General features: G+C 44.3%; 1 protein-coding gene across 9 annotated transcripts in view; it reads right to left on the minus strand.

Moving 5' to 3' along the window:
- The window catches only part of TCF20 (transcription factor 20), a 174,970-nt gene that overhangs the window by 12,879 nt on the left and 138,018 nt on the right, over positions 1–24,073 (minus strand). For all 9 annotated transcript variants that reach the window (XM_059726219.1, XM_059726220.1, XM_059726218.1 and 6 more), the window contains one exon: positions 6,595–6,688. In XM_059726219.1, coding sequence (XP_059582202.1) covers positions 6,595–6,688 — 94 coding nt within the window. The remainder of the gene's footprint in view (positions 1–6,594; positions 6,689–24,073) is intronic.

Below are 24,073 nucleotides of genomic sequence, written 5' to 3' on the forward strand. Positions count from 1 at the left end.
CTTGTAAGTTTTTACAAACTTGACGGATGGGTGTAGGCTATACAAGGATGCAGGCTATGCAGAGCCATTTATGCAAAAACAAGTGTAGCAGAAGTTAATAAGCGCGTTAATAATTGTTGGAATAGTATTTCCAGGTTATACGACATACTGGACAATGACGATACAAGTGCTATAGCCGTACCACCCGCCTTGCCATATTCGAAAACAGTGTTCTCTCCATTCTTTCATTATATCCTCGTTCATCCACCCTTTCTTATTGCAAATATCTGCAATTCCATTTGGGATCTTTTCTTGGGCATTGTTACCCATTTGAAAATAACCATCAGTTTTAACTTTACCCCACTCGCAGTGCACGCTAGCACAACGGTGAAATTTGTTCGTTCATGGCACAGCACCTCTCAGGCTTAATAGGCTTAAAATCGCCCCCGGTACCAACACTATCAGGTGTGGGGAATACATGGGTGCGGTCTATACACGGACTACTTTCCGAAAATACAATTTTCCGCGGGTTATACATTGGTGCGAGTTATATCAGTGTGCGAGCTATATGTGAGAAAATACGGTAATCCACAGATCACAGTAGGCCCTGTGCTCTAAGGGGCACAAGTAGGTGGCATGCTCTCCCTCAACCTCTTCCACCCCCCCTTTCAAATAATCTTATGTGCCAGGTGTATTAACCAGCAAGTGAGAAGACAAACATTGGGAAAGGATGTTTTTTGGGGGTGTTTGGGAGGAATGGAGCCCCCTTTCCCAAGTAAAGGGTATAAAAAACAGTTCAAAGTCGTCTCATGTCAAGGGTAAACAGTGGTCCCGGGGAAATCTGAAGGCTGACTGGTCCACTGGTCCAAAACATTTGGGAACCACTAAATTAGGATATCCATACGTATGTCCAGAGTGAAGGCTTATGAACAGCATATTTTTTAACAGCTAACAAGCTAATTTGTTAAGGGGTAAAGCATCCACCCCTGAGGACAGGAGGCGATCCAGGCTGACCTTGGCAGGCTCAAGAAATGGGCGGATGAGAACCTGATGGTGTTTAACACTGAAAAATGCAAGGTTCTTCACCTTGGGAGGAAAAACCTGCAGCATCCTTATAGGGTCGGCAGTGCTATGCTGGTTAGCACTACAGATGAAAGGGACTTGGGGGTCATGATTGACCACAAGATGAATATGAGCCTTCAATGTGATGCTGCAGGCAGTAAAGCAAGCAAAACGCTGGCTTGCATCCATAAATGCTCCTCAAAGCAATCCCAGGATGTCATTCTCCCGTTGTACTTGGCCTTGGTGAGGCCACAGCTGGAGTACTGCATCCAGTTTTGGGCTCCTCAATTCAAAAAGGATGTGGAGAAGCTTGAGAGAGTCCAGAGAAGAGCCACACGCATGATCAGAGGTCAGGAAAGCAGACCTTACAACGACAGGCTGAGAGCTATGGGACTCTTTAGCCTGGAAAAGCGCAGGCTCAGGGGCAATTTGATGGCCACCTGTAAGTTTATCAGGGGTGTTCACCAGGATCTGGGGGAATGATTGTTCACCGGAGCGCCCCAAGAGATGACAAGGTTGAACGGTTATAAACTCCAGCAAGACCATTTCAGGCTGGACATAAGGAAGAATTTCTTCACTATCTATCTGAGCCCCCAAGGTCTGGAATAGTGTGCCACCAGAAGTGGTTCATGCACCTATATTGAACGCCTTCAAGAGAAATTTGGATGCTTATCTTGCTGGGATCCTATGACTCCAGCTGACTTCCTGCCCAGGGGGCTGGACTCTATGGTCCTCCGAGGTCCCTTCCAGTCCTAATGTCTATGAAATCTATGAAGACTGGTACAAAACATGTTTTTTTTCAAGGCTAACCAGCGCACGTATTTCAGTATGGAGCACAGAACATTATAACTGCTATGTTTAGTGCCACTGAACCCTAGTGAGCTATCAGGATGGGAGTCAAAGGAGAAGCAACTGAACAAACAAAAAAACCCCTAGAATCTTGCAGTATATTAGTGTGGATGACGATCACTAGGTTCCTGTTCTAGTTGATTATCTGCAATGTACCTGGGCCCTGAAAAGAAGTTCAAAATATAATTAGTACTAACATGGTTATGAATGACAGGGAAGTCTAGTTTTAACACACTTTGTATTTATTTTTATAATGGAGCTGTATGCATTTTATACAACTGTGAGCCCCTGTAATTGATAATACAGAGCTTTGGGGAGGTTACTCAGAGTGGGCGCTCATGTTCCTTGCCCTAGTTTTGTCAAAAATGCATGGTGGTTTGGTTTCATCCTCGGTAATGGGAGGGAATGGCTTCAACTGAATCTAGTACCCCAGGGAATTCCTTGCACGGCTCAAGGAACTTGAGAGAACATCTGAATCTCTCTTAGAGTCTGACTCACTGCAAGACAGACAACTGAACTGCATCGCTGATGTAAGGGCTTACAGAAAGATGACAGACTGAGAAAAGAAGGCTGCCAGAGAGAACGTCAATCCATTTCTCCAGGAAGCATACGCAATCTACTTCTGCAGACCTGGAAATCAAGCCTTACTATATAATAAGGCTTTTGTTGGTTTATTTTATATATAAGTGGAGCTAATTATAAAGCTTGCCTGACATGTCCCATTTTAAGTCCCTATTTTCAGTTACTTACAGCCTTTGCCAAACTTTTGGATGAAATTTTTCATGTAAGTATGTACTTCATGCTGACATTTTTAGAGAATTCTTACCTAAAAGATCCAGTCATTTCAAGGATAATGCTGGGGGAAATGCTGTTTTGCTCATATTGAAAAATTCCAGTCACCTTTTCTCTGAAAACCCACAGTTCTCCCTTGCTTTGAATCAGAGGTCTGAAATTTTGGAAGGACATGCCTTTGCCATCCCTATGAAATTCACCCAATTTGGGGGGGGGAATGAAGTTAAAGAAGAGTCAGTTTTCAGAGACTCAGCTGAACCCTCTCGAGAGTTTAGCAGCTAGATTCCATCATCTGCACCTGACATGCCCAAATCTGGTGCTGCACAAGGCTTCCCTGCTACCGCAGCCCTAGGCTGCTATGGATGATCTCAAATCCAGGCACCAGAACCAAGAGCAAGGAAATTGTCAGCAACCTTCCTGCTGGGTCCAGGCAGGCTGGATAAGCAAGTCACCTCATGCAAATACAGACAAGGCAAGAGTCATGGGAGCGTAAGGAAGGGAGAGTGCAAGGAAGAACATGTTGGGACAGGAAGGCACAGACTGAAGAGACTTGGAGGAGAAGCTGGCTTGGCTAGATGTACACTGGAATTGGAAGTATGGAGGAAACTGGGACCAAATCACAAACAGTAATTGACTGATCAGGAGGGGCCAAGGTCAGAGTAAGTGGTGGTAGGAGGAACAGGAGCCAGCAGCCAGTGGTAGACTTGGATCAAATGAAGAGTTGGAGGAGCAATTGGAACTAAATGGGCAAGGAGACTGGGGACAGAAAAAACTGTGGGGTATATTATATATTAGCCCCACAGAAGCAGAATTGAGATGGTCAAGGCAAAAGGGACTGGGAAAATGAGCTGGAGACAGGACAGGTGATTTGATTAGGAGCCCAGAGAAGGTGGCTGGAACTGGGAGCCAGTCCAGGACAGGAATGGTGACCAGGGCTGATGACTGGAGGCCACGGTAAGACAGAGAAAGAAACATCAAATAAGGAGTGAGAAGAGGAAAAAACGGTTCTACTGGGCAATGAGACTGGGATTGGCCTGAAAAGTCTGAGGAGAGGAGACCAAGACTGGTAGCTGAAGATCCTGGAACTCAGTAGTGGAAATGAATAGTCCTGGGAACAGACACACAGAAGACGAAACAAGGAGGCACAGCTGACAAAGATGCAGAGGAAAGGACAGAAGAAAAGCCTGTATCTACCACATCACACTTGTTTGGTAAGCCTACAACAGAAATAAAGGTTCTTATGGTTCACCATTTCCTTGCAGCTGTCATCTGAAAATCCAAAGGCACAGTAGTCTACTTCTCCTACTGCTAGCCTACAGAGCAATTTACTGCTGCTATCAATTTTTTTGCTACTTCAAATGAGAGGGACTCTGTGGTAGAGTGAAAAGGTTTGAAGCTTCTGATGAGCCAGGAATCTGTGTGACATGGAACCAGAGGGAAAGACTTCCATCTTCAGCTCCCTCTGTGCAAAAATGAAGTTTATTTCCTACCTATGGGGACTTTTTACCATCTTATACCATCTACACTTTTCCCAGAGCCTGACGAAGGGACTTTGATCCCGAAAACTTGCAGAAAAGGACAATTTTCTTGCCATTTTCCAGTTGGTCTAATAAAAGGTATCATTTTGGAACCACGAGTTCTAGTTTTTTTGTACGTCAGAAGTGCCTTTGCAATTTTATACTAATGCATATGGCGCATGGGGATGAGCTAGCTTTTAATTATATAATTTACAAAACCCCTGCCTCATTTGATGCATTGGATGGGCCTGCTCTGGGGGTGAATCACCTGTAGAAAAAAAAAGGACTGTTGTCTAGCAGGGATCAGTAACCTACACTTCACAGAGGGAGGAGTTTCCTCAAGCTTTTTGGGAATGGGTGGATGGGGGCTTTCCCCATGTAAGAGCTGACTGATACAGAGAAACTAAGGCAGTAAAAGGGTGCTTTAAAAACTACCCCTGGTTTAAAGGACAATTGCCTCACCTGCTAAATAAGCTAGAGCAGGGAGAAAACTACAGGAAGAAAAAGGATGGGTCTTATGGCAATAAAATGTTGCCCTAGAGAACTGCATTCTGTCCCTGGCTCTGATCCAGAGTTCCTATATGATGCTCTTCATATGCAGTCACTAGTTTTACCTTCTGCTTACTCAATTTGAGACAATGAAATCTGATTTATACATTCTAAGCACTTACAAGCCGCAGGTAAAAATCAGTGGAAGTTATGTTGTAAACAATAAAGTATGCCGTCATGTTCAACATGCTCAAGCCACCGGCATCTCAAATTGAGAACCCAAAATTTGTGAACAGGTTTATTATTTGTATTAGTATAGCATGTATGGGCCCTAATCAGTAACCAAGATTCCACCGCGCTAGACACTGTATGAACACAAAACGAGATTGTTCTCGTCTCACAGGAATGTTGTAAAAATAATTTCATTAATACCTGGAAAGCACCGGCTACTATAGTGATGAGCACCACAAAAAACCCCATGAGGAAATTAAAACCCTGCTCTTAAATAGAACTGTTTAACAGCTTGGAGTAAATAAGGTATGGGGAACACATTCAACAGAGAAGATAAAACACAGTACTGAAAAGGCACTCATTAAATGGGAGTCATTAATTCCATGTTGTGAATAAGATTAGGGTCCAGTTGAAAAAAATAGTGTGATCATAGAATCAGACTGTCACCTACTACATATTTATAAATGGGCCAAATTAAGGTTGCACAAACAGTCTTGATTTTTGAATTTCCTAGATTTATGAATGTTTGATTTTGCAGTTGTAATAATGATATTTTAAACAGTTACTTGTGCGTATTATCCTCAGCACCCCACCTCCTCTGTGGTACAAGTGTATCAAATTCCAGAGCAAACACCCCTCAATTCCAATCCAATGTAAACTGCATTTTATGACTTAACATTATTATTGCACTTAGCAAAGTGCTGTACAGTCTTTTAGAAAGTGACAAATCAACAATCCAAAATTTCAAAGATTTTGGAAAATAGAAGACAACACAGCACGTGTGCATGACATAAACAATGGGCTAGTATGGAAAAGATGACACGCTGCAATCTGGTCTCTAACTCAGTGTTTCTCAACTGGTGGGTCATGACTCAAAAGTGGGTCGTAAGAATATCTGAAAGGGTCACGAGCAGGTCCCCAGAAAAACCTGTGAAAGTGTGGGTTTCCCCTTGCAGGCTGGCAGTGTTCCAGCCTGCAAACAGCTGCTTGGGATGGTTGGAGGCAGCGGGTGCACGTGCATCTGCGAGGCAGGCAGATGCATGTGACCAGCATAGAACAAGGCCAGGTCGTGGGAGCAGCCCCAGACACTGGACACAGGTAAGTAGAAGGAGTGGGGCATGAAGGTCCAGGGGACTGTCTGGAGAGGGGGGGTGGGAATACGGTCAGTGCTTGGATGAGAGATCATCACGGGTGGAGGGGGCAGAACAGATGTGCCTGGATGTGACACTGATAACTTAACAAATTACACTTCCCAGCTGAAGTTGTTACTGGGTCATGAACCAACTGCAGTGCTAAAGAAGGTACTGCTGAAGGAGGGCTACCTTTTAAATAACATGTTAAATCAGGGGTTCTGATTACTTAAGAGTTTCTAAAAAAAACATTTTTCCAAGGTAAATAGGGGCTTATCTCCCATGTCATGGCTAAATTCGAGTTTTTGTAGCTGCATTCTAGAAACCTAAAATTCTTTTTGCAGCTTCAAGCAGATTCTTTTTAAACCTTTGTTCCAACCTATTCCTAAAATGCTGCTGTATACTCCACCAGCTGCCCTGTTTCATCACCTGGATTGTTACTGTACTTTCGTGGTAGATAAGGAAACTCAGCATATATCAATTTGTAAAGTGTTCAGGGTGAGATGTTCTTCTAGTGTAAGACAGTTTCTCTTATCTGTCCTTACCTGCATCGATGGCACATGGGTAATGGTATCGGAAAGAGCAGCCTTTGTTGTAGCAGCCTAAGGTGGCTCCTGGCTCCTGGCAATGGGAACATTTCTGAAAGGCACAGAAAAATGAAATATTAACAAACAGGTGGGTCCCTACATTTTTTTGCTGGAGATTTTCCATCAACCAATACTTAAAGGTTTTCAGGCATCGCTCTCATATTTATCAACCACCCCCTTCTCCCAAAACAAGTACTACTTTGACTGCATTGTCACACATCACAAAGTGAGATCTAATGGGCAAAGGCAACATAAGGTCATTTGAATAACATTTTCCTACTGTTAAAGTGATTGGGCAAAACTTAGTAGGAGTCAAATAAACAGAATTTTAACATTCCTCCCACCCAGCCTGTGGCCAGATATCTCAATACCCAAGATGACCTCAGGATCAGGAGTGTAGTATAAAAACATGTATATCTGCAATATCTTTGAAATGGTAACAGAATAGAGAATGGATTAGGGGAGAGGTTCCTAAACTTTTTTTATTGCATACTCCCTTCCAGAGATACCAGCAGCTCATGTGCCCCTCCCAGCATACATTTTATATTTTAACCCCTTAAATGCCGATGATGATGAAAATTAAATCTGCCATTACACAGTTTCTCCCGCATACCCCCACAGAGATGTCTTGCATACCCCCAGGGGTGCATGTACCACAGTTCGGGAACCTTTGATTTAGGGGATTTAAAAACAAACCACAGGCCACACAATCTTCATTCCCACTAGCGGGTCATTCCAAGATGACAGAAGACAAGCTGTGCATTTTATCAGACTGAGATCAAAAGAGGGTTACCTAGTGCTGGAGGAGATGCCATCAGTGGAAGATACATCACTGTCATTGAGATGGCACGCCTCCAAAAGAAATGCTTTCCATGCTAGGAAGATGCTTGTGCATTTATTTTCAAACTGGGAGGACTTATCTGATGACCGTGTTCCATTTCCATTACTTTATTCCTATTATCTCAACTGGTCGATGAAGTATTTAATCATTGTATCAGATGGATGAGAGTGCAGCAGAGTGAGAGCAGCTCACCAACTTAATGCATTCTGAATGATTACAGAGAATTAGGCCATCTGTGTATTCAGTCAAAGAGCAAACTTGTCTTTGTAAAAGCAAAAATGTGTTTCTCAAAAGTATTAGCCACTGTAAGTTCTTGAAAAAAGCTGGTTTCTGCAGGCTTAAAGTTTTCTCTCTTTATTAAAAGGTACCACTGTATGGTTAGGTGTCCTTTAAGGCTGAAAGCATATATCACGAACTTGAAAAGTCCATAGCATAGATGTAGTCTTAGATATATCTCATATCTCTCTCTCATATATATATATGTCATAGACCAGGGGTCTCCCAACCTTTTTGAACGTGGGGCCGGATCATGAACTTTTTATCACCCAGTGGACCAGGGAGCCATATTCAAACACCTCACAGGAAGTGGAATCACATCAGGAAGTGATGTCATGTGACCTTTGACACCGATGAAGTTGCAGGAAGTGACCATGAAATGGGTCTGCAAATGTGGTTTAAAATCCAAATTAAAAACAATAAAAACAGTACCTGACCTGGACCCCATGAGGCAGCAGGCATCCTGCCACCAGTCAAACAAGACCTTGGGAAGACATTTCCAACAGCTTCTTGCCAATGGGAGGAGGTAGAAATTAAAGAGAAAACCTCTTCCCCTTTTCTTTTTGTCCCCGTGTTAACTGACAAAGCACAGAACAGAGCCTGAAAACCTCGCTGTATTTCCAGTACCCTCTGTTCACAGAGGTTAGAACAGTGAGGGAGTGGAACAGACTGCCTAGGGAAGTTGTGGACTCTCCACCAACGAAGGTGTTCAAAAAAATGTTGGACAGCACTGGTTGGGTATGATCTAGGCCAGCGTTTCTCAAGAATATATGAAAGGGTCACGAGCAAACTTTAAAAACAGGTTTCTCCTTTAAAGGAGAAAAACATATAACTGTGGCTTTTCTCTTGTATGCTGGCAGAGTTCCAGCCTGCAAGGGACTACTTGGGGCCCCCCCATGCCCCACACACCAACTTCCCAGGGAGGTGGTCCTCACCCCCACCCGGGCAAATTCAAGAGGAAGTTGGACGATGACCTGTCTGGGGTCTTGTGAACCCAGAATTCATTCCTGCCTGTGGCAGGGGGTCAGGCTAGATGATCTGTTCAGGTCCCTTCTGACCCTAGCTACTATGAAACTATGAAACTAGGAGCAGTGAGGGACACTGGGTTGGGACTGACCATCTATGTTTACAAATGGGTCCTGGTACAAGAAAGGTTGAGAACCACTGATCTAGACCAGGGTGGGCAATTATTTGAGGCAGAGCGGAGCAACACAGGCCACAACCCTTGCTCCTCAGGCTCCCACAGTCACCGGCCCGGCCCCGGGGGAAACACTGTCTTCCCGCCCCAGCCTGGCCCTACCTGCAGCGCTCCGCCGGGCAGGAGGCGGCAGAGGCAGACGACGAGGGCGAGCCTGGCCGTCGCACCACCTTTGCGGGTCCGCATAGCCACGCTGCACTGGAGGGAGCCGGAGCCGGGTGGCTCCTCAGGGCGCAGTGAGCGCAGGCTCTGCCCGAGCCTGGGGCCACCCCGCGTGGCGAATGCTGACAGCCTGGTGGGAGGAGGCACCTGCCCGCACCGCTCCGCCTCCCCCAGGGACCCAGGGCCAGGCGGCCAAGCCGGGCTGCCTCTTGCCTGCGGGCGGGGAGCAGCGAGTCACTCAGGCCAGGAAGCGGTGGCTTCCCCATGTGGTGCTGGGGACAGGAGGAGGCAGGCCGGGTCTGCACTCCTCTTCCCACACGCACCGCATCAGCAACGTCAAGCTGACACGGTGCATGTGGGAACCTTATCCTTTCCCCAGCCCTTCAGCAGCCATTAGGAAGCTGCTGAAGGGTTGGGGGAGGGACAAGGGGCAGGAACAAAAGTAAACCGTGTTTACTTTCCTTTCCCATTGCAGTACCACGGGCCACAGAAAATGGCTTGTTGGACCTCATGGCGGCCCACATGTTGGACAAGCCTGTCATAAACATTAGGGCTGGAAGGAACTTTGTAAGATATACACAGATATCTGTATCTACCTATAGATAGATACAGATATAAATGAGAGCGAGATCGAGATTTCCAAAGTAAAAAAAGTCAAAACCAGGGGTCAGGAACATTTTTGTGCACGAAAAGAGCTCAGCCCTAAGAATGCAACGTTTGCTGCAGCTGTTGCTCCCCACCACTGCCCTAAGCAGTGCTGCTGCTGCTTTCCCCACCTGCTCAGTCATTGGTAGGGGTCTACTTAAATCACGGTTAGACTTACAAATTTCCACAGGTTGGTCATGACATAAGAAGCAAATTCCGCAGGCATTTTGCAGATGTGCTCTGGCAACCCCATTCCTTGATGCTGATTGGCAGAGAAGCCCCGGAGGCAAGAAGGGACAAAGGGAGGGCTGCCATATTGACTGTTGGCTGCCTTTTGCGCAGGCTTGCTTTTTGGCATTGATTGGCAGAGAGGTCCCAGAATGAAGGGCTGCCCTTTGTGCTGCTCCGCCAGCCAGTGCCACAGCAGCAGCAAGGGCCACTGCCTCCCACTGAGTAGCCAACATTTTTATTTTTTAATTTCAAGGACAATCCCAGATCTCGTGGTTTCTGTGAAACTACAATTTAAGAAGACCCCTAGCCATAGGTGCTGACTCCTGATCTAGACCATTAATTTTACACCAGACTGCTTAAATCTGCAGCCCAGTTTTAATGCAATTCGTCGTCTTGTGGGTGTACAACCAAACTCCAAATAGAGAAAAGGCCTTTCCCTATTGGGCAACCAAAGCCCATTTGTAAAGCTGACCCAGAAGAACAGCACGTACCGACATTAGTCCTAGATCTGACCATGACACGTATGTAGTCCTGAATCATAGCTCTTTATCTCCATCCTTCATTCTCTCTTTTGGGCATGGCCCATAAAAACCAACACTTCTAAAAGGACAGGGATCAAGGTGACTAGTCTTGAATGAAGCAGTTTAATCCTCTGAGGCATACATCCTCAACCAGCTCTTGCCTAGTGCTTTGAAACACCACTACACTGCAGCAAGAAAAGAGGCATCCCAACCTGTACCTTTTCCCAAAATGTTCTTTTCTGTACAAAGCGGAGTCAGGAAGAGCAGAAGAGATATGGTACCCAATATTCAGAGAAGCACCATAAAAAGTTTTCTGCAACTAGAAAAAAACAGTGTCCAGGAGTACACTGTGCAGTGTAATTGTAAAAACAAAGCAAAGCAAAAGCAAAGCAAAAGAACAGCGGAAAAATAAAATGAAGAAAAATATTCCAACCCCAAACACACTAACCTGTCTGCATGCCACCCTTTTCAAAATACTTGGGCTTTGTAACAGTCCCACCTGTAGCTGCAGCCTGGACTATCCTAGTCCTCCGAAAGTGTCATGATATCACACAAATAGAAAAAGCATTTTAAAGAATGTCTTTCCCCTAATGCTGAATATGCTGATAGTGCCCAGCTCAGGATGGGTCAGGAACTTTTCCATATTATAACTGTTAATTTGGCCTAGATAAAGAGACTTGGGCTTGGTAAGAAATATAATTAAAGTTAGGAAACCAGAGCACAGGCATCAACCTGTTATCTTCCCTCTACAGTCTGCCTGACCAACTGGATTATTACCAAGGTTACCTACAGCAACTCCCTCAACAGCAATCCCTGATTGGACTGCAATCCCACTGACTGCTCGAGGCAGAGATCATCTGCTGCTACTGCTGGCTCCCCTGCTGCTGAACAAGTCTCCACTCTCACAGATGCTGCAGCTTTTCACAGCCCACTGACAGTCTAATGGCCCCATTTCTTCTACCTCCCGAGACCCCTAACCATCTGCTTCTTTCAAGGGAAGCTAAGGGAACCACATACACATACCCCATTACTCCTTACTTCTTTCTAGCTCCTCTTCCTTCTTTATATGACAGAAAGAGGCTGAATAAAGCTGATTACCTGAAGAAGTCACATAATTATAACTATAAAATAACCCACAAGCTTTCCGCTTTATTTCTGAGAGATTCTTGTATCACATACTGGTCAAATGGCATCCACATTCTAGATATCAGTCTTCAGCTTTTCAAAGCAGAGGTTAAGCAGGCTGCCTACTGAGCAAAAGGAATTTCCCTTCCCAGGAGAGACTGAGTACTTTCTCCTTGGCTAAGAATGGTATAATTCCTTTACAAGCAGCAACCAGGCTTATACCACCAGCTGGTGAATGAATATAGGTTGGGATCTGGGTGAAAACTGGACTGCAAGAAGGCATAATTCACGTCCTTATTTTTCTGTACGAGATACCATGATTTGATTGTATTCTGGTTTTATTACTTTTGCAATTGTAAAATACATCCATCACTTTCTTGCTTGTGAGAGAATTGGCCGTGGACAGACAAAATGCAGCCACGAGTTATGCATCCTTGCATCTTTCAGTGCCACTAAGTCAAGCTCTACAGTACCTACTGCTTTTGCAGCCCTGAGATTTACTCAAAAGCTGCTGTTCGTACTGTGTATTTTTCTATTTGAAATTGTTTTCATAGAATAAGGCTGAAAGGATCTCTCTTTACACATTTTCATACCTCAAGACTCTAGGGTCTTCCAAATCATGGAACCTTGTACAGAAAAATAAGGACGTGAATTATGCCTTCTTCTTGAGATCCTGTTTTTACCCAAACCCCAACCTATATTAATTCACCAACAGATGGTATCAACCTGGTTGCTGCTTGTAAAGGAATTATGTCATCTTAGCCAAGGAGAGATCACTCAGTCTCTCCTGAGAAGGAAAATTCCTTTCACTCAGTAAGCAGCCTGCTTAACCTTCACTGCTTTGAAAAACTGAAGACTGGTACTTGGAGAACACCCCTGGGGAGGGGCCAATGAACAGTAATCATCTCCAGGCACCTAACCAACTCTTAGCTTGAGCTGAGAAAGCAGTAATGACTGGTTAACAGCCCCTCCCCCACAACTGAAACAGGGTCAAAAACATATACACATCTCACCTAGAATAGGATGAAGGGAGGGCAGAGAGATCTAGCAGAGATACTTTATCCCCTGAATTAAACTAACAATGTCATGACACATATTAAAGCCAAATAGAGTTGCAAGTAGTAGTCAGAGATAGAGATGCTCTATCTCCAGCTCACATATTGTCCACCAGTGAACGTCATACTCAGTCTGTGAGTGCAGACAGAAGGATGACTACTACAAAACCACCCAAGTTGTGAACCATTTCATTCAGGATTTCAGAACCAGGTATTTAATTATATTTATTTCAAATCCTGAAAGTACTATTTCCTTCCATTATAATTACAGGAAGCTACTGTGATCATAACAGGGGGCACACACATGCACATACTTTCCCTTTCATGAAATCTGTTCAAAGTCCTTCTCACAATCAGTTCAACATTACAAGGATCCCTCCTCTTGAGCAGGTACAATGTTTTTGTTTTTATAGTCTGAAGTATCCCAAGCTGCCAGAGGAGGAAGCAGAGCCATAAACTGTCTTCCTCTTTTGGCTCACTGTTTGGAGAAAATGGCATTTTGCTTAAGATCACAGTGAGGCCAGTGATGGTCAAGAGGAAGAGAGCTGTTACAACTACTACTCTTTTCCTTATCATGAAAATGGGCACAAAGGGCCTGCCTATAGTTTTATTTCTAGGAGTTAGAAAGGATGGACAGGAACTCAAGGAAGAGAGATCCCACAGATAGGGGAAACCAAGGAGGATGACTAATTCTTCTGTCTTTCAACCCAGTGCATATTACATTAATCCTATTGTCTGCTTTCTACTTGCTACAGGAACTGTTTCAGCAGGCACCTTTGCACACTGGTACGAGACCATGCTCTTGACAGGTGTAAATTTGAACCCCCACCCCCCTCAATTACCTCCTTGCTTCTGCCCAGTCCTTCCACTCTTTACTTCAGCCATTACTCCAACTTCCCTCCCTCCTATAGTCCCCCTTTCCCTTCTTCACTCTCTTTTCCTCTTCCTGAATTTTTCTTTTCAACTAACCCTTCTTTGTGCCTTCACAAGCACCACTGTTAAGTAAGGCTTGTGAAAAGGGAAAACAAACCCCAAAACTACAAGCAAAATTTGTTTTAAACAATATGACTAACAAAACAGATGCAAACCTTTATGCTGCACGTTACGTTCCTCTGCTCTAACTTGCTGTGTCTGACTTACCTATTTAAGTGTTAAGTTCTTCAGGACAGAGGCCGTTTGTCCCATCCAGGTATGCACAATGCCTAACACCAGGAGGCTTGTAAAGTCAAATGGAATATCATTAAACAACAATGATGCACTTCTAGCTATTTCTGCCTGACAGTAGGCAAGCTGGCTAGGTAGAGACCTTTGCCTTTCTGCCACATACAGGACTCTCCACAACCCACTCTGCAAGTTGCAAAATCAAAACAGAATCAGCAGCAGCTTCCTCTTCCCTGGAAAACAGGCTGCAAAGAAAAGCTAGATCCCTGCCAGCTACAGGGGAAACTAAACAATTCCTGCTGCACAGAGATGAAGATGTACTGTTAAAGAAATACTTGGGGATGAAGGAGGGGGACAAAGGATAAAATGATTATGAGAGGTAATTGTTATGAAGTAATGAGAGGGAAAGGCAACATGAAGAAGATTTTGGGAGTCTTGTTTTCAGAGGATATAAAGTGGAAAAAAGTATTTAACATCAGGACTACAAGGTGTTAGGGAAATTATTCAAGTTCTGGCAAGCTAAAAAATAAAAACAAGAAAAAAACCAGCATCTGAGATGAGGCTTAAGATAAAATGACTACCTCAGTTAAGAGCGAATAAAGAGCAATTGCTTTCCATGCTAAAAACCAACACACAGAGAATGACAGAAAAGTGACCTCCTGAATTAAAGTCAGAAAGAGAAACACTTCCAAGAAGCCCCAGCCTCTGAAGGTACCATATCTACTCGAATATAAATTGAGGTTCTCCCCCCTCCTACCACCCTAATTCAGCATGGGGGGAAAAAACCTTGCATCTTAGAATTGAGTATGAGCCAAGCAGGCAGCTGCTGTGGCTATGAAGGGGGCCAGGGTGGCTTATGTATGAGGTAAGGGAGGCTTATGTATGAGGTAAGGGATGTGTGGGACAGCCTAGCTAAGACTGCAGGGAAAGGGAAGGATAGAGCAGGGGGAGCACAGGAAAAGGGCTCACAGAGCAGCGGAGGAGCTTGTGCGGCTCTTGAAGTTCAAGCCACCGCTACTGCCTGGCCCTGCTGGGAGCTCCATACCCAGAGAGAGAAAGAGAGAGAGAAAGAGAGAGGAAGCTGTGTCAGGGGCAGAAGGCAGGTGGGGGAAAAAGTAGAGGGGCCACCAACAAGGGTGGGGGGAAAATAAGAGGCATGGGGCAGGTTGCCTGCCCCCCCCACAGCTGCTGCTGCTTTCCCTGATACCACTATCCTTGTGGCAACAGTGGGGCAACAAAATTTAAAGATCCTAATTTTATAATGTTCTATGTCTACAATCTAATGCAGTGGTAGGCAAAATATGGCCCTCAGGCCGGATCCAGCCTACAGCAGGTCTTTGTCTGGCCCATGGTGGGTTCCTCGGTCCCCTGGCCCAGGCACAATCCAGCTGTGGTGCATCCTGCTACCCCCTGGGCACTCGGTGAGATGGGCGGCCCTGCCCCGCAGCTGAACTACCTTTCTAGGCAGTCCAGATGGCAGGCAGCTCTTTCCGGCTGCTACCACCGCCAGCCCCAGCCCTAGACCCATGATACTGACAGGGACCCGTGCTGCACTACAGAGCCCCAACCCCGTGCACCCTGCGCCTGCTCTGGGTTTTCCTGCCCAGGCTCAGTAGTGGCGGAGCAGGACAGAAGCCATTGTTTGGTGCAGAGGGAAAGCAGCCCCTCCCTCCCTCCCCTCCCCTGCAATTCCCTGCTGTAGCCACCTAGAGCCACCTAGAGCCTGTGCTGCACTGCCCTGGGTCTCCACTGCCACTGCATCTCTACTGCAGTCATGAGGGCAGCAGTGGTAGCACAGAACAGATGCAGGGCAATGTGGTGCAGGCTCCAGGTGGCTGCAGCAGGGAACAACCACCAGCTGCTGTCCCACACCACTGCTGCTGAGCCTGGCCAGATGAGTCCAGCGCAGGTGCAGGGTGCGCAGGGTTGGGGATATGCAGCATGGGTCCTGGCCAGTACCACTGGGCCAGCAGCAACCAGAAAGACCCACAGTCACCTGAGCTGCCTAGAAAGGAAGTCCTGCCACGAAGCTGCCCCAGCCCAGCTGGACGCACCAGGTCAGAGCTGTGTTGTGGGTTCAGTCTGATCCACCCTAGCAGAGGTGAGTCCAGAGCATGCTGGTGCTGCATGCTGATGGCAGTGGCAGGGAAGCACCACAGGGTGCACAGGCTCCAGGCTATTGCAGGGTGAGAGTGGGTGCTGACTGCCTCAGGAGGGAGGAGCACATGCATGGGAGTCCCATGCATACCCCACCATACCCACAAACCCTGCCACGTAAACCACTCAATCACACCCTCCCCACACTCAATCACACATCTCACAAATGCTACACCCACCTACACCCTCCCCACAAAACCCACATCCTCTCCCACATGCAACCCCCGCTCCCCATGCACATGTCTCTTGGGGGGACCCCACCCACTGTTATGTGCACACACCCCACCACACATACACCCACACGCCCCACGCACATCCCACACCCTGAACCACCCTCTACCTCCACACAGCCCATATCTACTCACACATCCCCACAAACACCCCCCAACCCACATCCTCCCCCACATCCCACATACACACCAAGTCCCTTACAAACCCCATACCCACCCCTGCAAACTCCCCTACAATATACAAAAGAGTAAGACTTCATTATTTTTTTTAATATAAAATTAAAATATGTTATTGTCAATGTTTGATATTTATTATATAATCTGTTGGGTTTTTTTCCAGTTCCAAGATGACAAACCCCCTTCCCAAAAGGAGTACTTCTGGAGGCAAAGGGAGGTACTTCCAGGGGCAAAGGTCAGGGGTTGGAGGGCAGGACTTCTGGTCCCAAGATGGCAAACAGGAGGTGGGGCACCTGTCAAGGGGTGGGGCTACCCTTGTGGCTCTTAACTACTCACCAAAACTCATTAAGCAGCCCTCCACCCGAAATAACTGACTGCCCCTGATCTAATAACTGGGGGAAGGGGTATCATCTTAAATTAAGGGTAATCTTAGATTCAAGTAAATACAGTAATTCATACATCAAACTATAAAAGGCCAAAGGAAGGGAGTGATGGAAGCGGGGTGTGGTTGTGTAAAATCAACTTACCACTAAAATAGAAGCTACCTCTGATTGCAAGAAACTAAAGGGCTGATCTGGTCTTTAAGAGCTCAGCAAAGAGATATCCACTGATTTGGAGAATAATAGTATTGCATTATAAAATGAACTGGGAGAAACAGCAGAGTCAGAGCTGCAGTACTGCATGAGACTGCTGGGGCACTAAGAACACTAACTCAATATGGATGACATGGAAAAAATAGAGAAATAAGAAATATCAGAATTAAAACTCTACCATACCTTAAAGAACTGAAAGAGGAAATCACATTCAAAATGTGAGATACTGATTACAAAGTTGCTGAATTTGAGCACTGTAAAAAAGTAGATAGTACTCCATTTTCCCATCATAGGCAAATTTTACCACAACCAAGAGAACACCAATATTCTGAAATGTCTAACATTATACTCCAAGGACACAGGTTTCTATTTTTTCCAAAATACTTTTCTTTCTAGAACAGAAGGGAGCTGAGCAAAACTGCAACAGTACATAAAAGGGCTGAAATTCACTGTAAATGGTAAATTCACATTCATCATCCAGGATCAGAGCTGTAGCGAAACACTCCAAAGGCAAAGAAACCACATTTTAATTTCTTGGGATGGAGATCAAAGCCTCTGACACAAATGAATACTCTCTCCAGAAATAAAAAATGATGAAAAGCTGGTGGAAGAGTCATGGAAGATGGTAAAATCCAAGAAAAGGAGGACCTAATGAAAGGATTATTAGTACATAATGTGGAACTAAACAGGAGTAAAGGCCTCGTAACTGCATTTAAAATGCCAGCATTTGTGTGCTCAAGCATTAAAACCTGTGCTAAGTGCGATGATATTGCAGCAAAATTAAGACTTTTTTATGCAAGGACAGTCTCCAGATCATATTAAGTAACATGTATTCAGCTATCATTGAACTGTTCCACATTTTGCAGTCCTCCCACAGCCATGATGTTTGCCAGGAGCCCCTCTGTTGTATCGAGCCTGCACTGCATGGGAGCTGGCTCAAGACTCCAGGGACATATAAGGACTGGGATGAACAATGAGCTGAATATCAGCCCCAGGCCCAGCACAACACCAGGGCTGGTTCCAAGACCAGCTGGGCTGGGACTGACAGTGTAAGAGATTATAGTAAACAGTACTGTGCAACTGCTTAGAACACATTCTAACCTTTAATGTAACACAGTAATGCTTACTATGATCTAAATAAAACATATACCAAGTGTCCCGGGTGACAGCTTTAGGATTCAGATACCTGAAAAGTAAAGTGACGATTAACCTGGAAGGACTTAAAAATTTGGTAACTTCTAAAAACAGTAACTACTGTAAAGGTGAGGAAAAAAAAGATGTGATGTTCTTCAATTAAACTGAGACGTATTAAAACTTTTCAGTACATAATGATAGTTTTCTTTTTTTGAAAAAAAAATCAGAACTAAGAGCAGGAAGACGAGAGAGTCCTTGATAATAGTACAAAGATGATATGCACTTTAAGAGGTTCTGGTATTCATAGGAATACAAGCATCTCTTATAGCTGTTTAGAATTCAGGAAATATGATTAGTTTTTTAGGAACTCTGACAAATCATTTAGGGGTTAAAACTGGGAACACAATTTGAAACGACGAGAAACCGGAACTGGCTTTGGAAAGGAAAGAAAAGCTAAATTTATAAGCAGAAATTATGGCATAAGCAGTTATACAACTGTGAGAAACAACAGAAAGAAGAGACTATTTACCACATGTAGGTATGTGGGAAATGGCCAATATCTTTAGCAAATATCTAATCATAGAATCACAGAAGTAGGGTCAGAAGGGACCTTGTAGATCTTCAAGTCTGACCCCCTTCTGGTCCCCCTTAGTGAGTTTATAGAGGGTCACAAGACAAGGTCCCCCCTCAGCCTTCTCTTGTGAAGGCTGAACAGGTTCAGGTCCCATAGCCTCTCATTGTAGGGTCTGCCCTGCTGTCCCCAGATCATGCGGGTGGCCCTCCTCTGGACCCTCTCAATGTTGTCCACATCCCTCTTGAAGTGGGGCGCCCAGAACTGGACAGTGTATTCCAGCTGTGGCCTGACCAGTGTCATGTAGAGGGGGAGGATCACCTCCTTGGCCCTACTCAAGATGCACCTGTGGATGCACGATAGGGTCTGGTTAGCCCTGCCGACCGTGACCTTGCACTGTCAGCCCATGTTCATCTTGGAGTCAATGATGACTCCAAGATCCCTTTCTGCCTCCATGCTCTCAAGAAGGGAGTTTCCCATCTTATAAGTGTGTTGCCGGTTACTACTGCCCAAGTGCAGCACCCTGCACTTGTCCGTATTGTGAGATGAGGTAGAGAAACAACAGCTAGTGGCAACGTTCATATACCAAAAAACAACCAGACAAACCCTCTGGATTCTGAATAAGCCAAATAAATGCAACAACTATTACTCTGAATACCACTGGGCTAGATGATGCCATCAAAAGTGAAAAAAATGTGGCAACAACTCCTCATTATATTTGTTGCAGAGCGACAAGTCCAAGGGGCTGAAGACCCCTGCTCTTGGGGTGGAAAGGTGGCAGGGGAAGCCTGAAGACATGGGGAAATGGCCCAGAAAAAACCATGACTGGGGGAAACTTACTCAGTGCAGGCGCAGCAGCAGGCAACAGGGAGCAGTGGGCAGTGCCACCGCATGCTTCATTAGCAAACTTTTGGTGAAGCTGGGATGGCACTGAGGCATGACATCATCAGCCTGCACCAGGTAGCAGCTACAAAAGCCAGCTCCAGAGGGAGACAGGAAGCAACAGCAGCATGACAGCTGTGTGCTCCCAGTCAGCATGCCTGGCCATGCTACAGCCCGGGGACACTGGAGACAGCCCAGAAGAGGATTCTACCTCCCAGGGGAGTGACACCTGGGACCAAAGAAAAGAGTACGGCCGAGGGCCCAAGAACCCAGGCTGCCTAAGGGACGCGTGAGTGGGAGGAAGACCACAGCCTTCCTGCTTTTTATTTTGTGTGTTACTCCTAGGGTCCAAGATAGACCTGTCAGGGCAGAGAGGCCAGGAGCTCTTGGGAACTCAGGGGTAGAAGACTATTTTGGCCAGGCCAACTGGCCCATTCAACCCAGGGAAACAGTCCAAGGGAGCAAGACTATTTCCCTGCATTCTTAAAGTTTTGCAGGCCAAGCACAACAGAGAGTGACCGGCCATTCACCAGAGGGCCCATAGCCGCTGTACAAGCCAACTAACCCTTAAAGTACCTACAAAAGGCCTGGGATGACAGTGCATGCCAGAACGTGGAAGAGCCAAGATCATCAGCTACATGGCCAGAGACCATCAGGCTGGCACATAGAAGGGGTGTAGGGGAGGCGGAGCCCCAAGGGTGTCCGTATGGAGTGCTGCCAAGTGAGTCCAGGCCAAATGGGAATCTCTCGTATATATACCTAAGAACAAGACGTGGCAAGCAACAGGGGCTTCCCTTTGGAGACAGAGCCTGGTGAACGTCAGTGCCAGAAAAAGATAAAGCACAAGCAAAGAACACCTGGCCCCAAGGTCAGGAGCAGCTGCTTGAGCTTAGATGGGCACGATATTATTCAACAAATTCATGTTTAGGAGGAATAAATTGAAGGCATGAGAGAATTATTTCCGCAAACATTTTTTGTTCTGGTCCAAGAAGAAGAAAAAAAAGGGGGGGGGGGGAAGATAGGCATAAGACTTGTTAAGCACGGAGCTCTGACTCAAAGAGGGATGCCTTCAGATCTTTGAAGGGCACAATCACCATATTAATACACCATGGGCTCAGTGTATGCTCCAAGTCACAAAACAAAACCTTTTTTTTTTTTTTTTAAATAAAAAATAAATTGAATGCTTTGAAGGGAAAGAATTATAAACAGAAGAGACTAATTTTACACTACACTCTTAGAGGGAAAGGGAAAAAAGTAGTCAAGAAAATGGGTACAAACATTTATCTGTTTCTCAGAATATTGGGGACAATGAAGTTTATAATTATTTGTATTACTGAGATGCATATAAGTCCTAGTTATGAACAAGAGCTCTACCTTACTAGGCACTTCATAAATATACAACAAAAGAAGTCCCTGCCCCCCCCCCCCAAAAAAAAATTCCAATCCCAGTATAAGAGAGATCACAGATAGATGAAAAAGAACTAAGAAAGAATAAAGCAGCATTAACATTAGAGGTGATGGTCTTAATCTATCAGCAGTCTAACCAACATATGGCTTTTTTTTCCAGGCCTCGCAAAAAAGGAGAGTTTTCAGGAGGCATTTGAAGGAGACCAATGGAAGGAGCTTTGCAGATATTTATGAACCTTTCCTTTCAAGTGTGAGAAGCAATAAGGGAGAAAGCACAAAGGTGTTTTTGGACAACTGAACACATGGACCATGGGGGCTGGTATCAAGGGCAGACCACACATGGTAGTAAACCTCTTGATACTTAAACAGAGACAACTGACAGAGTAAGGGTAGATCATGGAAGGCCATGAAATTTAAGACAAGTAGCTTGTTTAAGTGACAGCAAAGAGAGCCAATGGAGGAATTCCAAAAAGGGGAAGATATGCTCAAGGTGACAAGTCTAGAAAAATAAAACTGAAGTCAATTTCTATAATTTTCTAATTGGGTCAGATCTGCAAATACTGTTATATGGTCAGAGCAAGTCTGTGCAAGTAATATTTGAAATTTCAGACAGATCCCAAAGATCATCTTACTGAGGGCAAGAAAAGAAAAAATTATTGCTCCTCTAGGTAAGGGTGAGATTATAACAAATAAAAATTACCTTGTTCAGTACTTCCAACTATCTGAATTGAGCTCATGAAACCTTATGCATCTCTGATTTAGTCTAAATGCATCCCTCTACCCTGTAAAGGTTTTCTACAGCAGACAGTTAAAGTAGCAGTTCAAGATCAACTACGTAGAGTTTCACAGTTAAAAAGGATGGAGAAAGATTAAAACTGCAAGCTCCCAAAGTAACACAACAACTAACAAATATTAAAGGAAAATAGGCCATATGGATAACTGACATCACTCAAAAAGATTACTGGTATACAAATAAGGTCTTTTATGAAAAAGGGAAACAAACATTGCAAGTTGTTCACTTAAAAACTTAAATGAACTTAAGAGGAACCTATTACTCTACCATTTTAAAAAAAATCAGGAAAGTTACACACCATAATGATATGAGCTACTTCCTGTGCTTATTACTGTAATCTCTATTCTTTATCATCCAAGTTCTGAAGTTACTAAAGCCATCCAGAAATAGTAAGCTTGCCAAAGCCACATGAGATGGAAAAATAAAGATGAACTCATAATACATTTAGGAAGCAACAACTGAATATTACAAATAGTTGAGATGGTTTTAGTAGATTCCTTAATGGATAAAATTAAAGCTGTTCTATTAAGAGAAAGACCTTTCTTTCATTGTTTATGAAGTAAGGAAGGTACCATTGTGTTTCTCCCTGACGCTATAAAAAAAAACCAACAACCATAACTTTGGTTCCTCGCACAGCTCTTTCAGGCTCATATGAATCATAAACACCAAGGGTTCAGCAAAATTATTACCTACCCAGCTGCAAACCTTGCTTTCAGTGTATATAAATCTAGATCATACAATATTAATAAAGGACAGACAAATGTGTGGTAATATTTCTAGAATACTGGAAGTAAGTCATAGCCCCAGATCGAGAGGACTAGATTCTTTTGTTGCCACCTGATAGAGAGGTTTGCTTTTTCCCCGCCACATTCCCCAGAATATACTTATTTTATTTAAAGATATGGCATACATATCCACTGCCTTTTCCCCATTTGGCAGGGTGGATAAAAATTAACAATTAAAAAAATAAAATAAAAAAAAATAGGATTTTTTTTTTTATTTAATCATATTTTTTGTTAGGATGCTTTTAAAAAAAATAAACCTATATAAAGATAGTTTTAATTTAAGATATGTTAAAGATCAAAGATATCACCATGGAATAGATATTATAACTTCTAATTAGATACTCATTTGAGACAATATATTCATATAACCTTTTTAGAAAAGTGTTATAAATAGATCGCAACAGGCCATGGACTATATATTAGAGGCTCCTCTATAGATTAGTAAAGATTAAAGAAAACCACTCTACCAAACGGAACTCAGTGCACAGTACAGAAGATCCCATTAAGCATCTCTGTGATGCTTAGTTTCAGGTCTCAAACTGTATATGTGTGTCTCTGGAGATAACATTCTTGTTAACAGCAGTATATACAGATGACAGACCTGATTATCTACCCATTAGCCCTATTGTCTCTTGGCAAGCTTGCGTACAGAGTCAAGTCTTTACCTCTCTCTAAAAGTGCAAAGTTTCAAGAACTTAAATGAATAGAGGGGTAGAGTAGATCTGGGCAAGGAGGAGTAGTCTGGAGATAAATGCAAACAGGGAGGGGAATAAAAACAAAAAAGAAACATTTGGAACAGAATATTCCAGAAGCCTTGAGGGATAAATTTCTGAGTACAGGCTCTCTACCGATTTGAGATCTAGAAAGCGAATGGTATGGCAGAAGGGAAAACCAATCATGGCAGCAGGCTAGTCAGACCATAAAATAGAAGAAATCAAAGATGAGAAGAAATATAGAAGAACGTCCCAAACTAATAACATATGGCTGTAGTGCTCATTTGATGTCCTCCTAATACAGTGTGGCAAAAACATCCCCCAAATATCCATGATTTATTTAGCGAATTGGAGACATTTCACCTCCCAATGACTTCACAAATATTTGCTTTAATTAGCTTTGGTAAATAAAATAACTAAATCATAAGGTGGGGTACTGAGAAACAACCAACATGGCTTTGTTGCAGAGAGGTTATGCCTAACAAACTTGGTGTCTTTTTACAACCAGGTAATTAACCAACTGGACATGAGGTTAACATCATCTACCTAGACGTCAGCAAGGCCTTTGATACAGTATCCCATGAGATCCTCCCAATTAGGTTGGAAGGTACTGGCCTGGAACAGTCAACAGTGAGAGGAGTTAGCAACTGACGCAGAACCCTATCCCAGCAAGTTGTAGTCGATGGGATGGCCTCCTCCTGGAGGGCTATTCTCCAGTGGTATCCCCCAGGGATCAGTGCTTGGGCCTGTGCTATTTAACATCTTTATCAATGACCTGGA

The sequence above is a fragment of the Alligator mississippiensis genome, chromosome 4 (genome assembly GCF_030867095.1).
Source record: "Alligator mississippiensis isolate rAllMis1 chromosome 4, rAllMis1, whole genome shotgun sequence".
In the NCBI taxonomy this organism is placed as follows: Eukaryota; Metazoa; Chordata; order Crocodylia; family Alligatoridae; genus Alligator; species Alligator mississippiensis.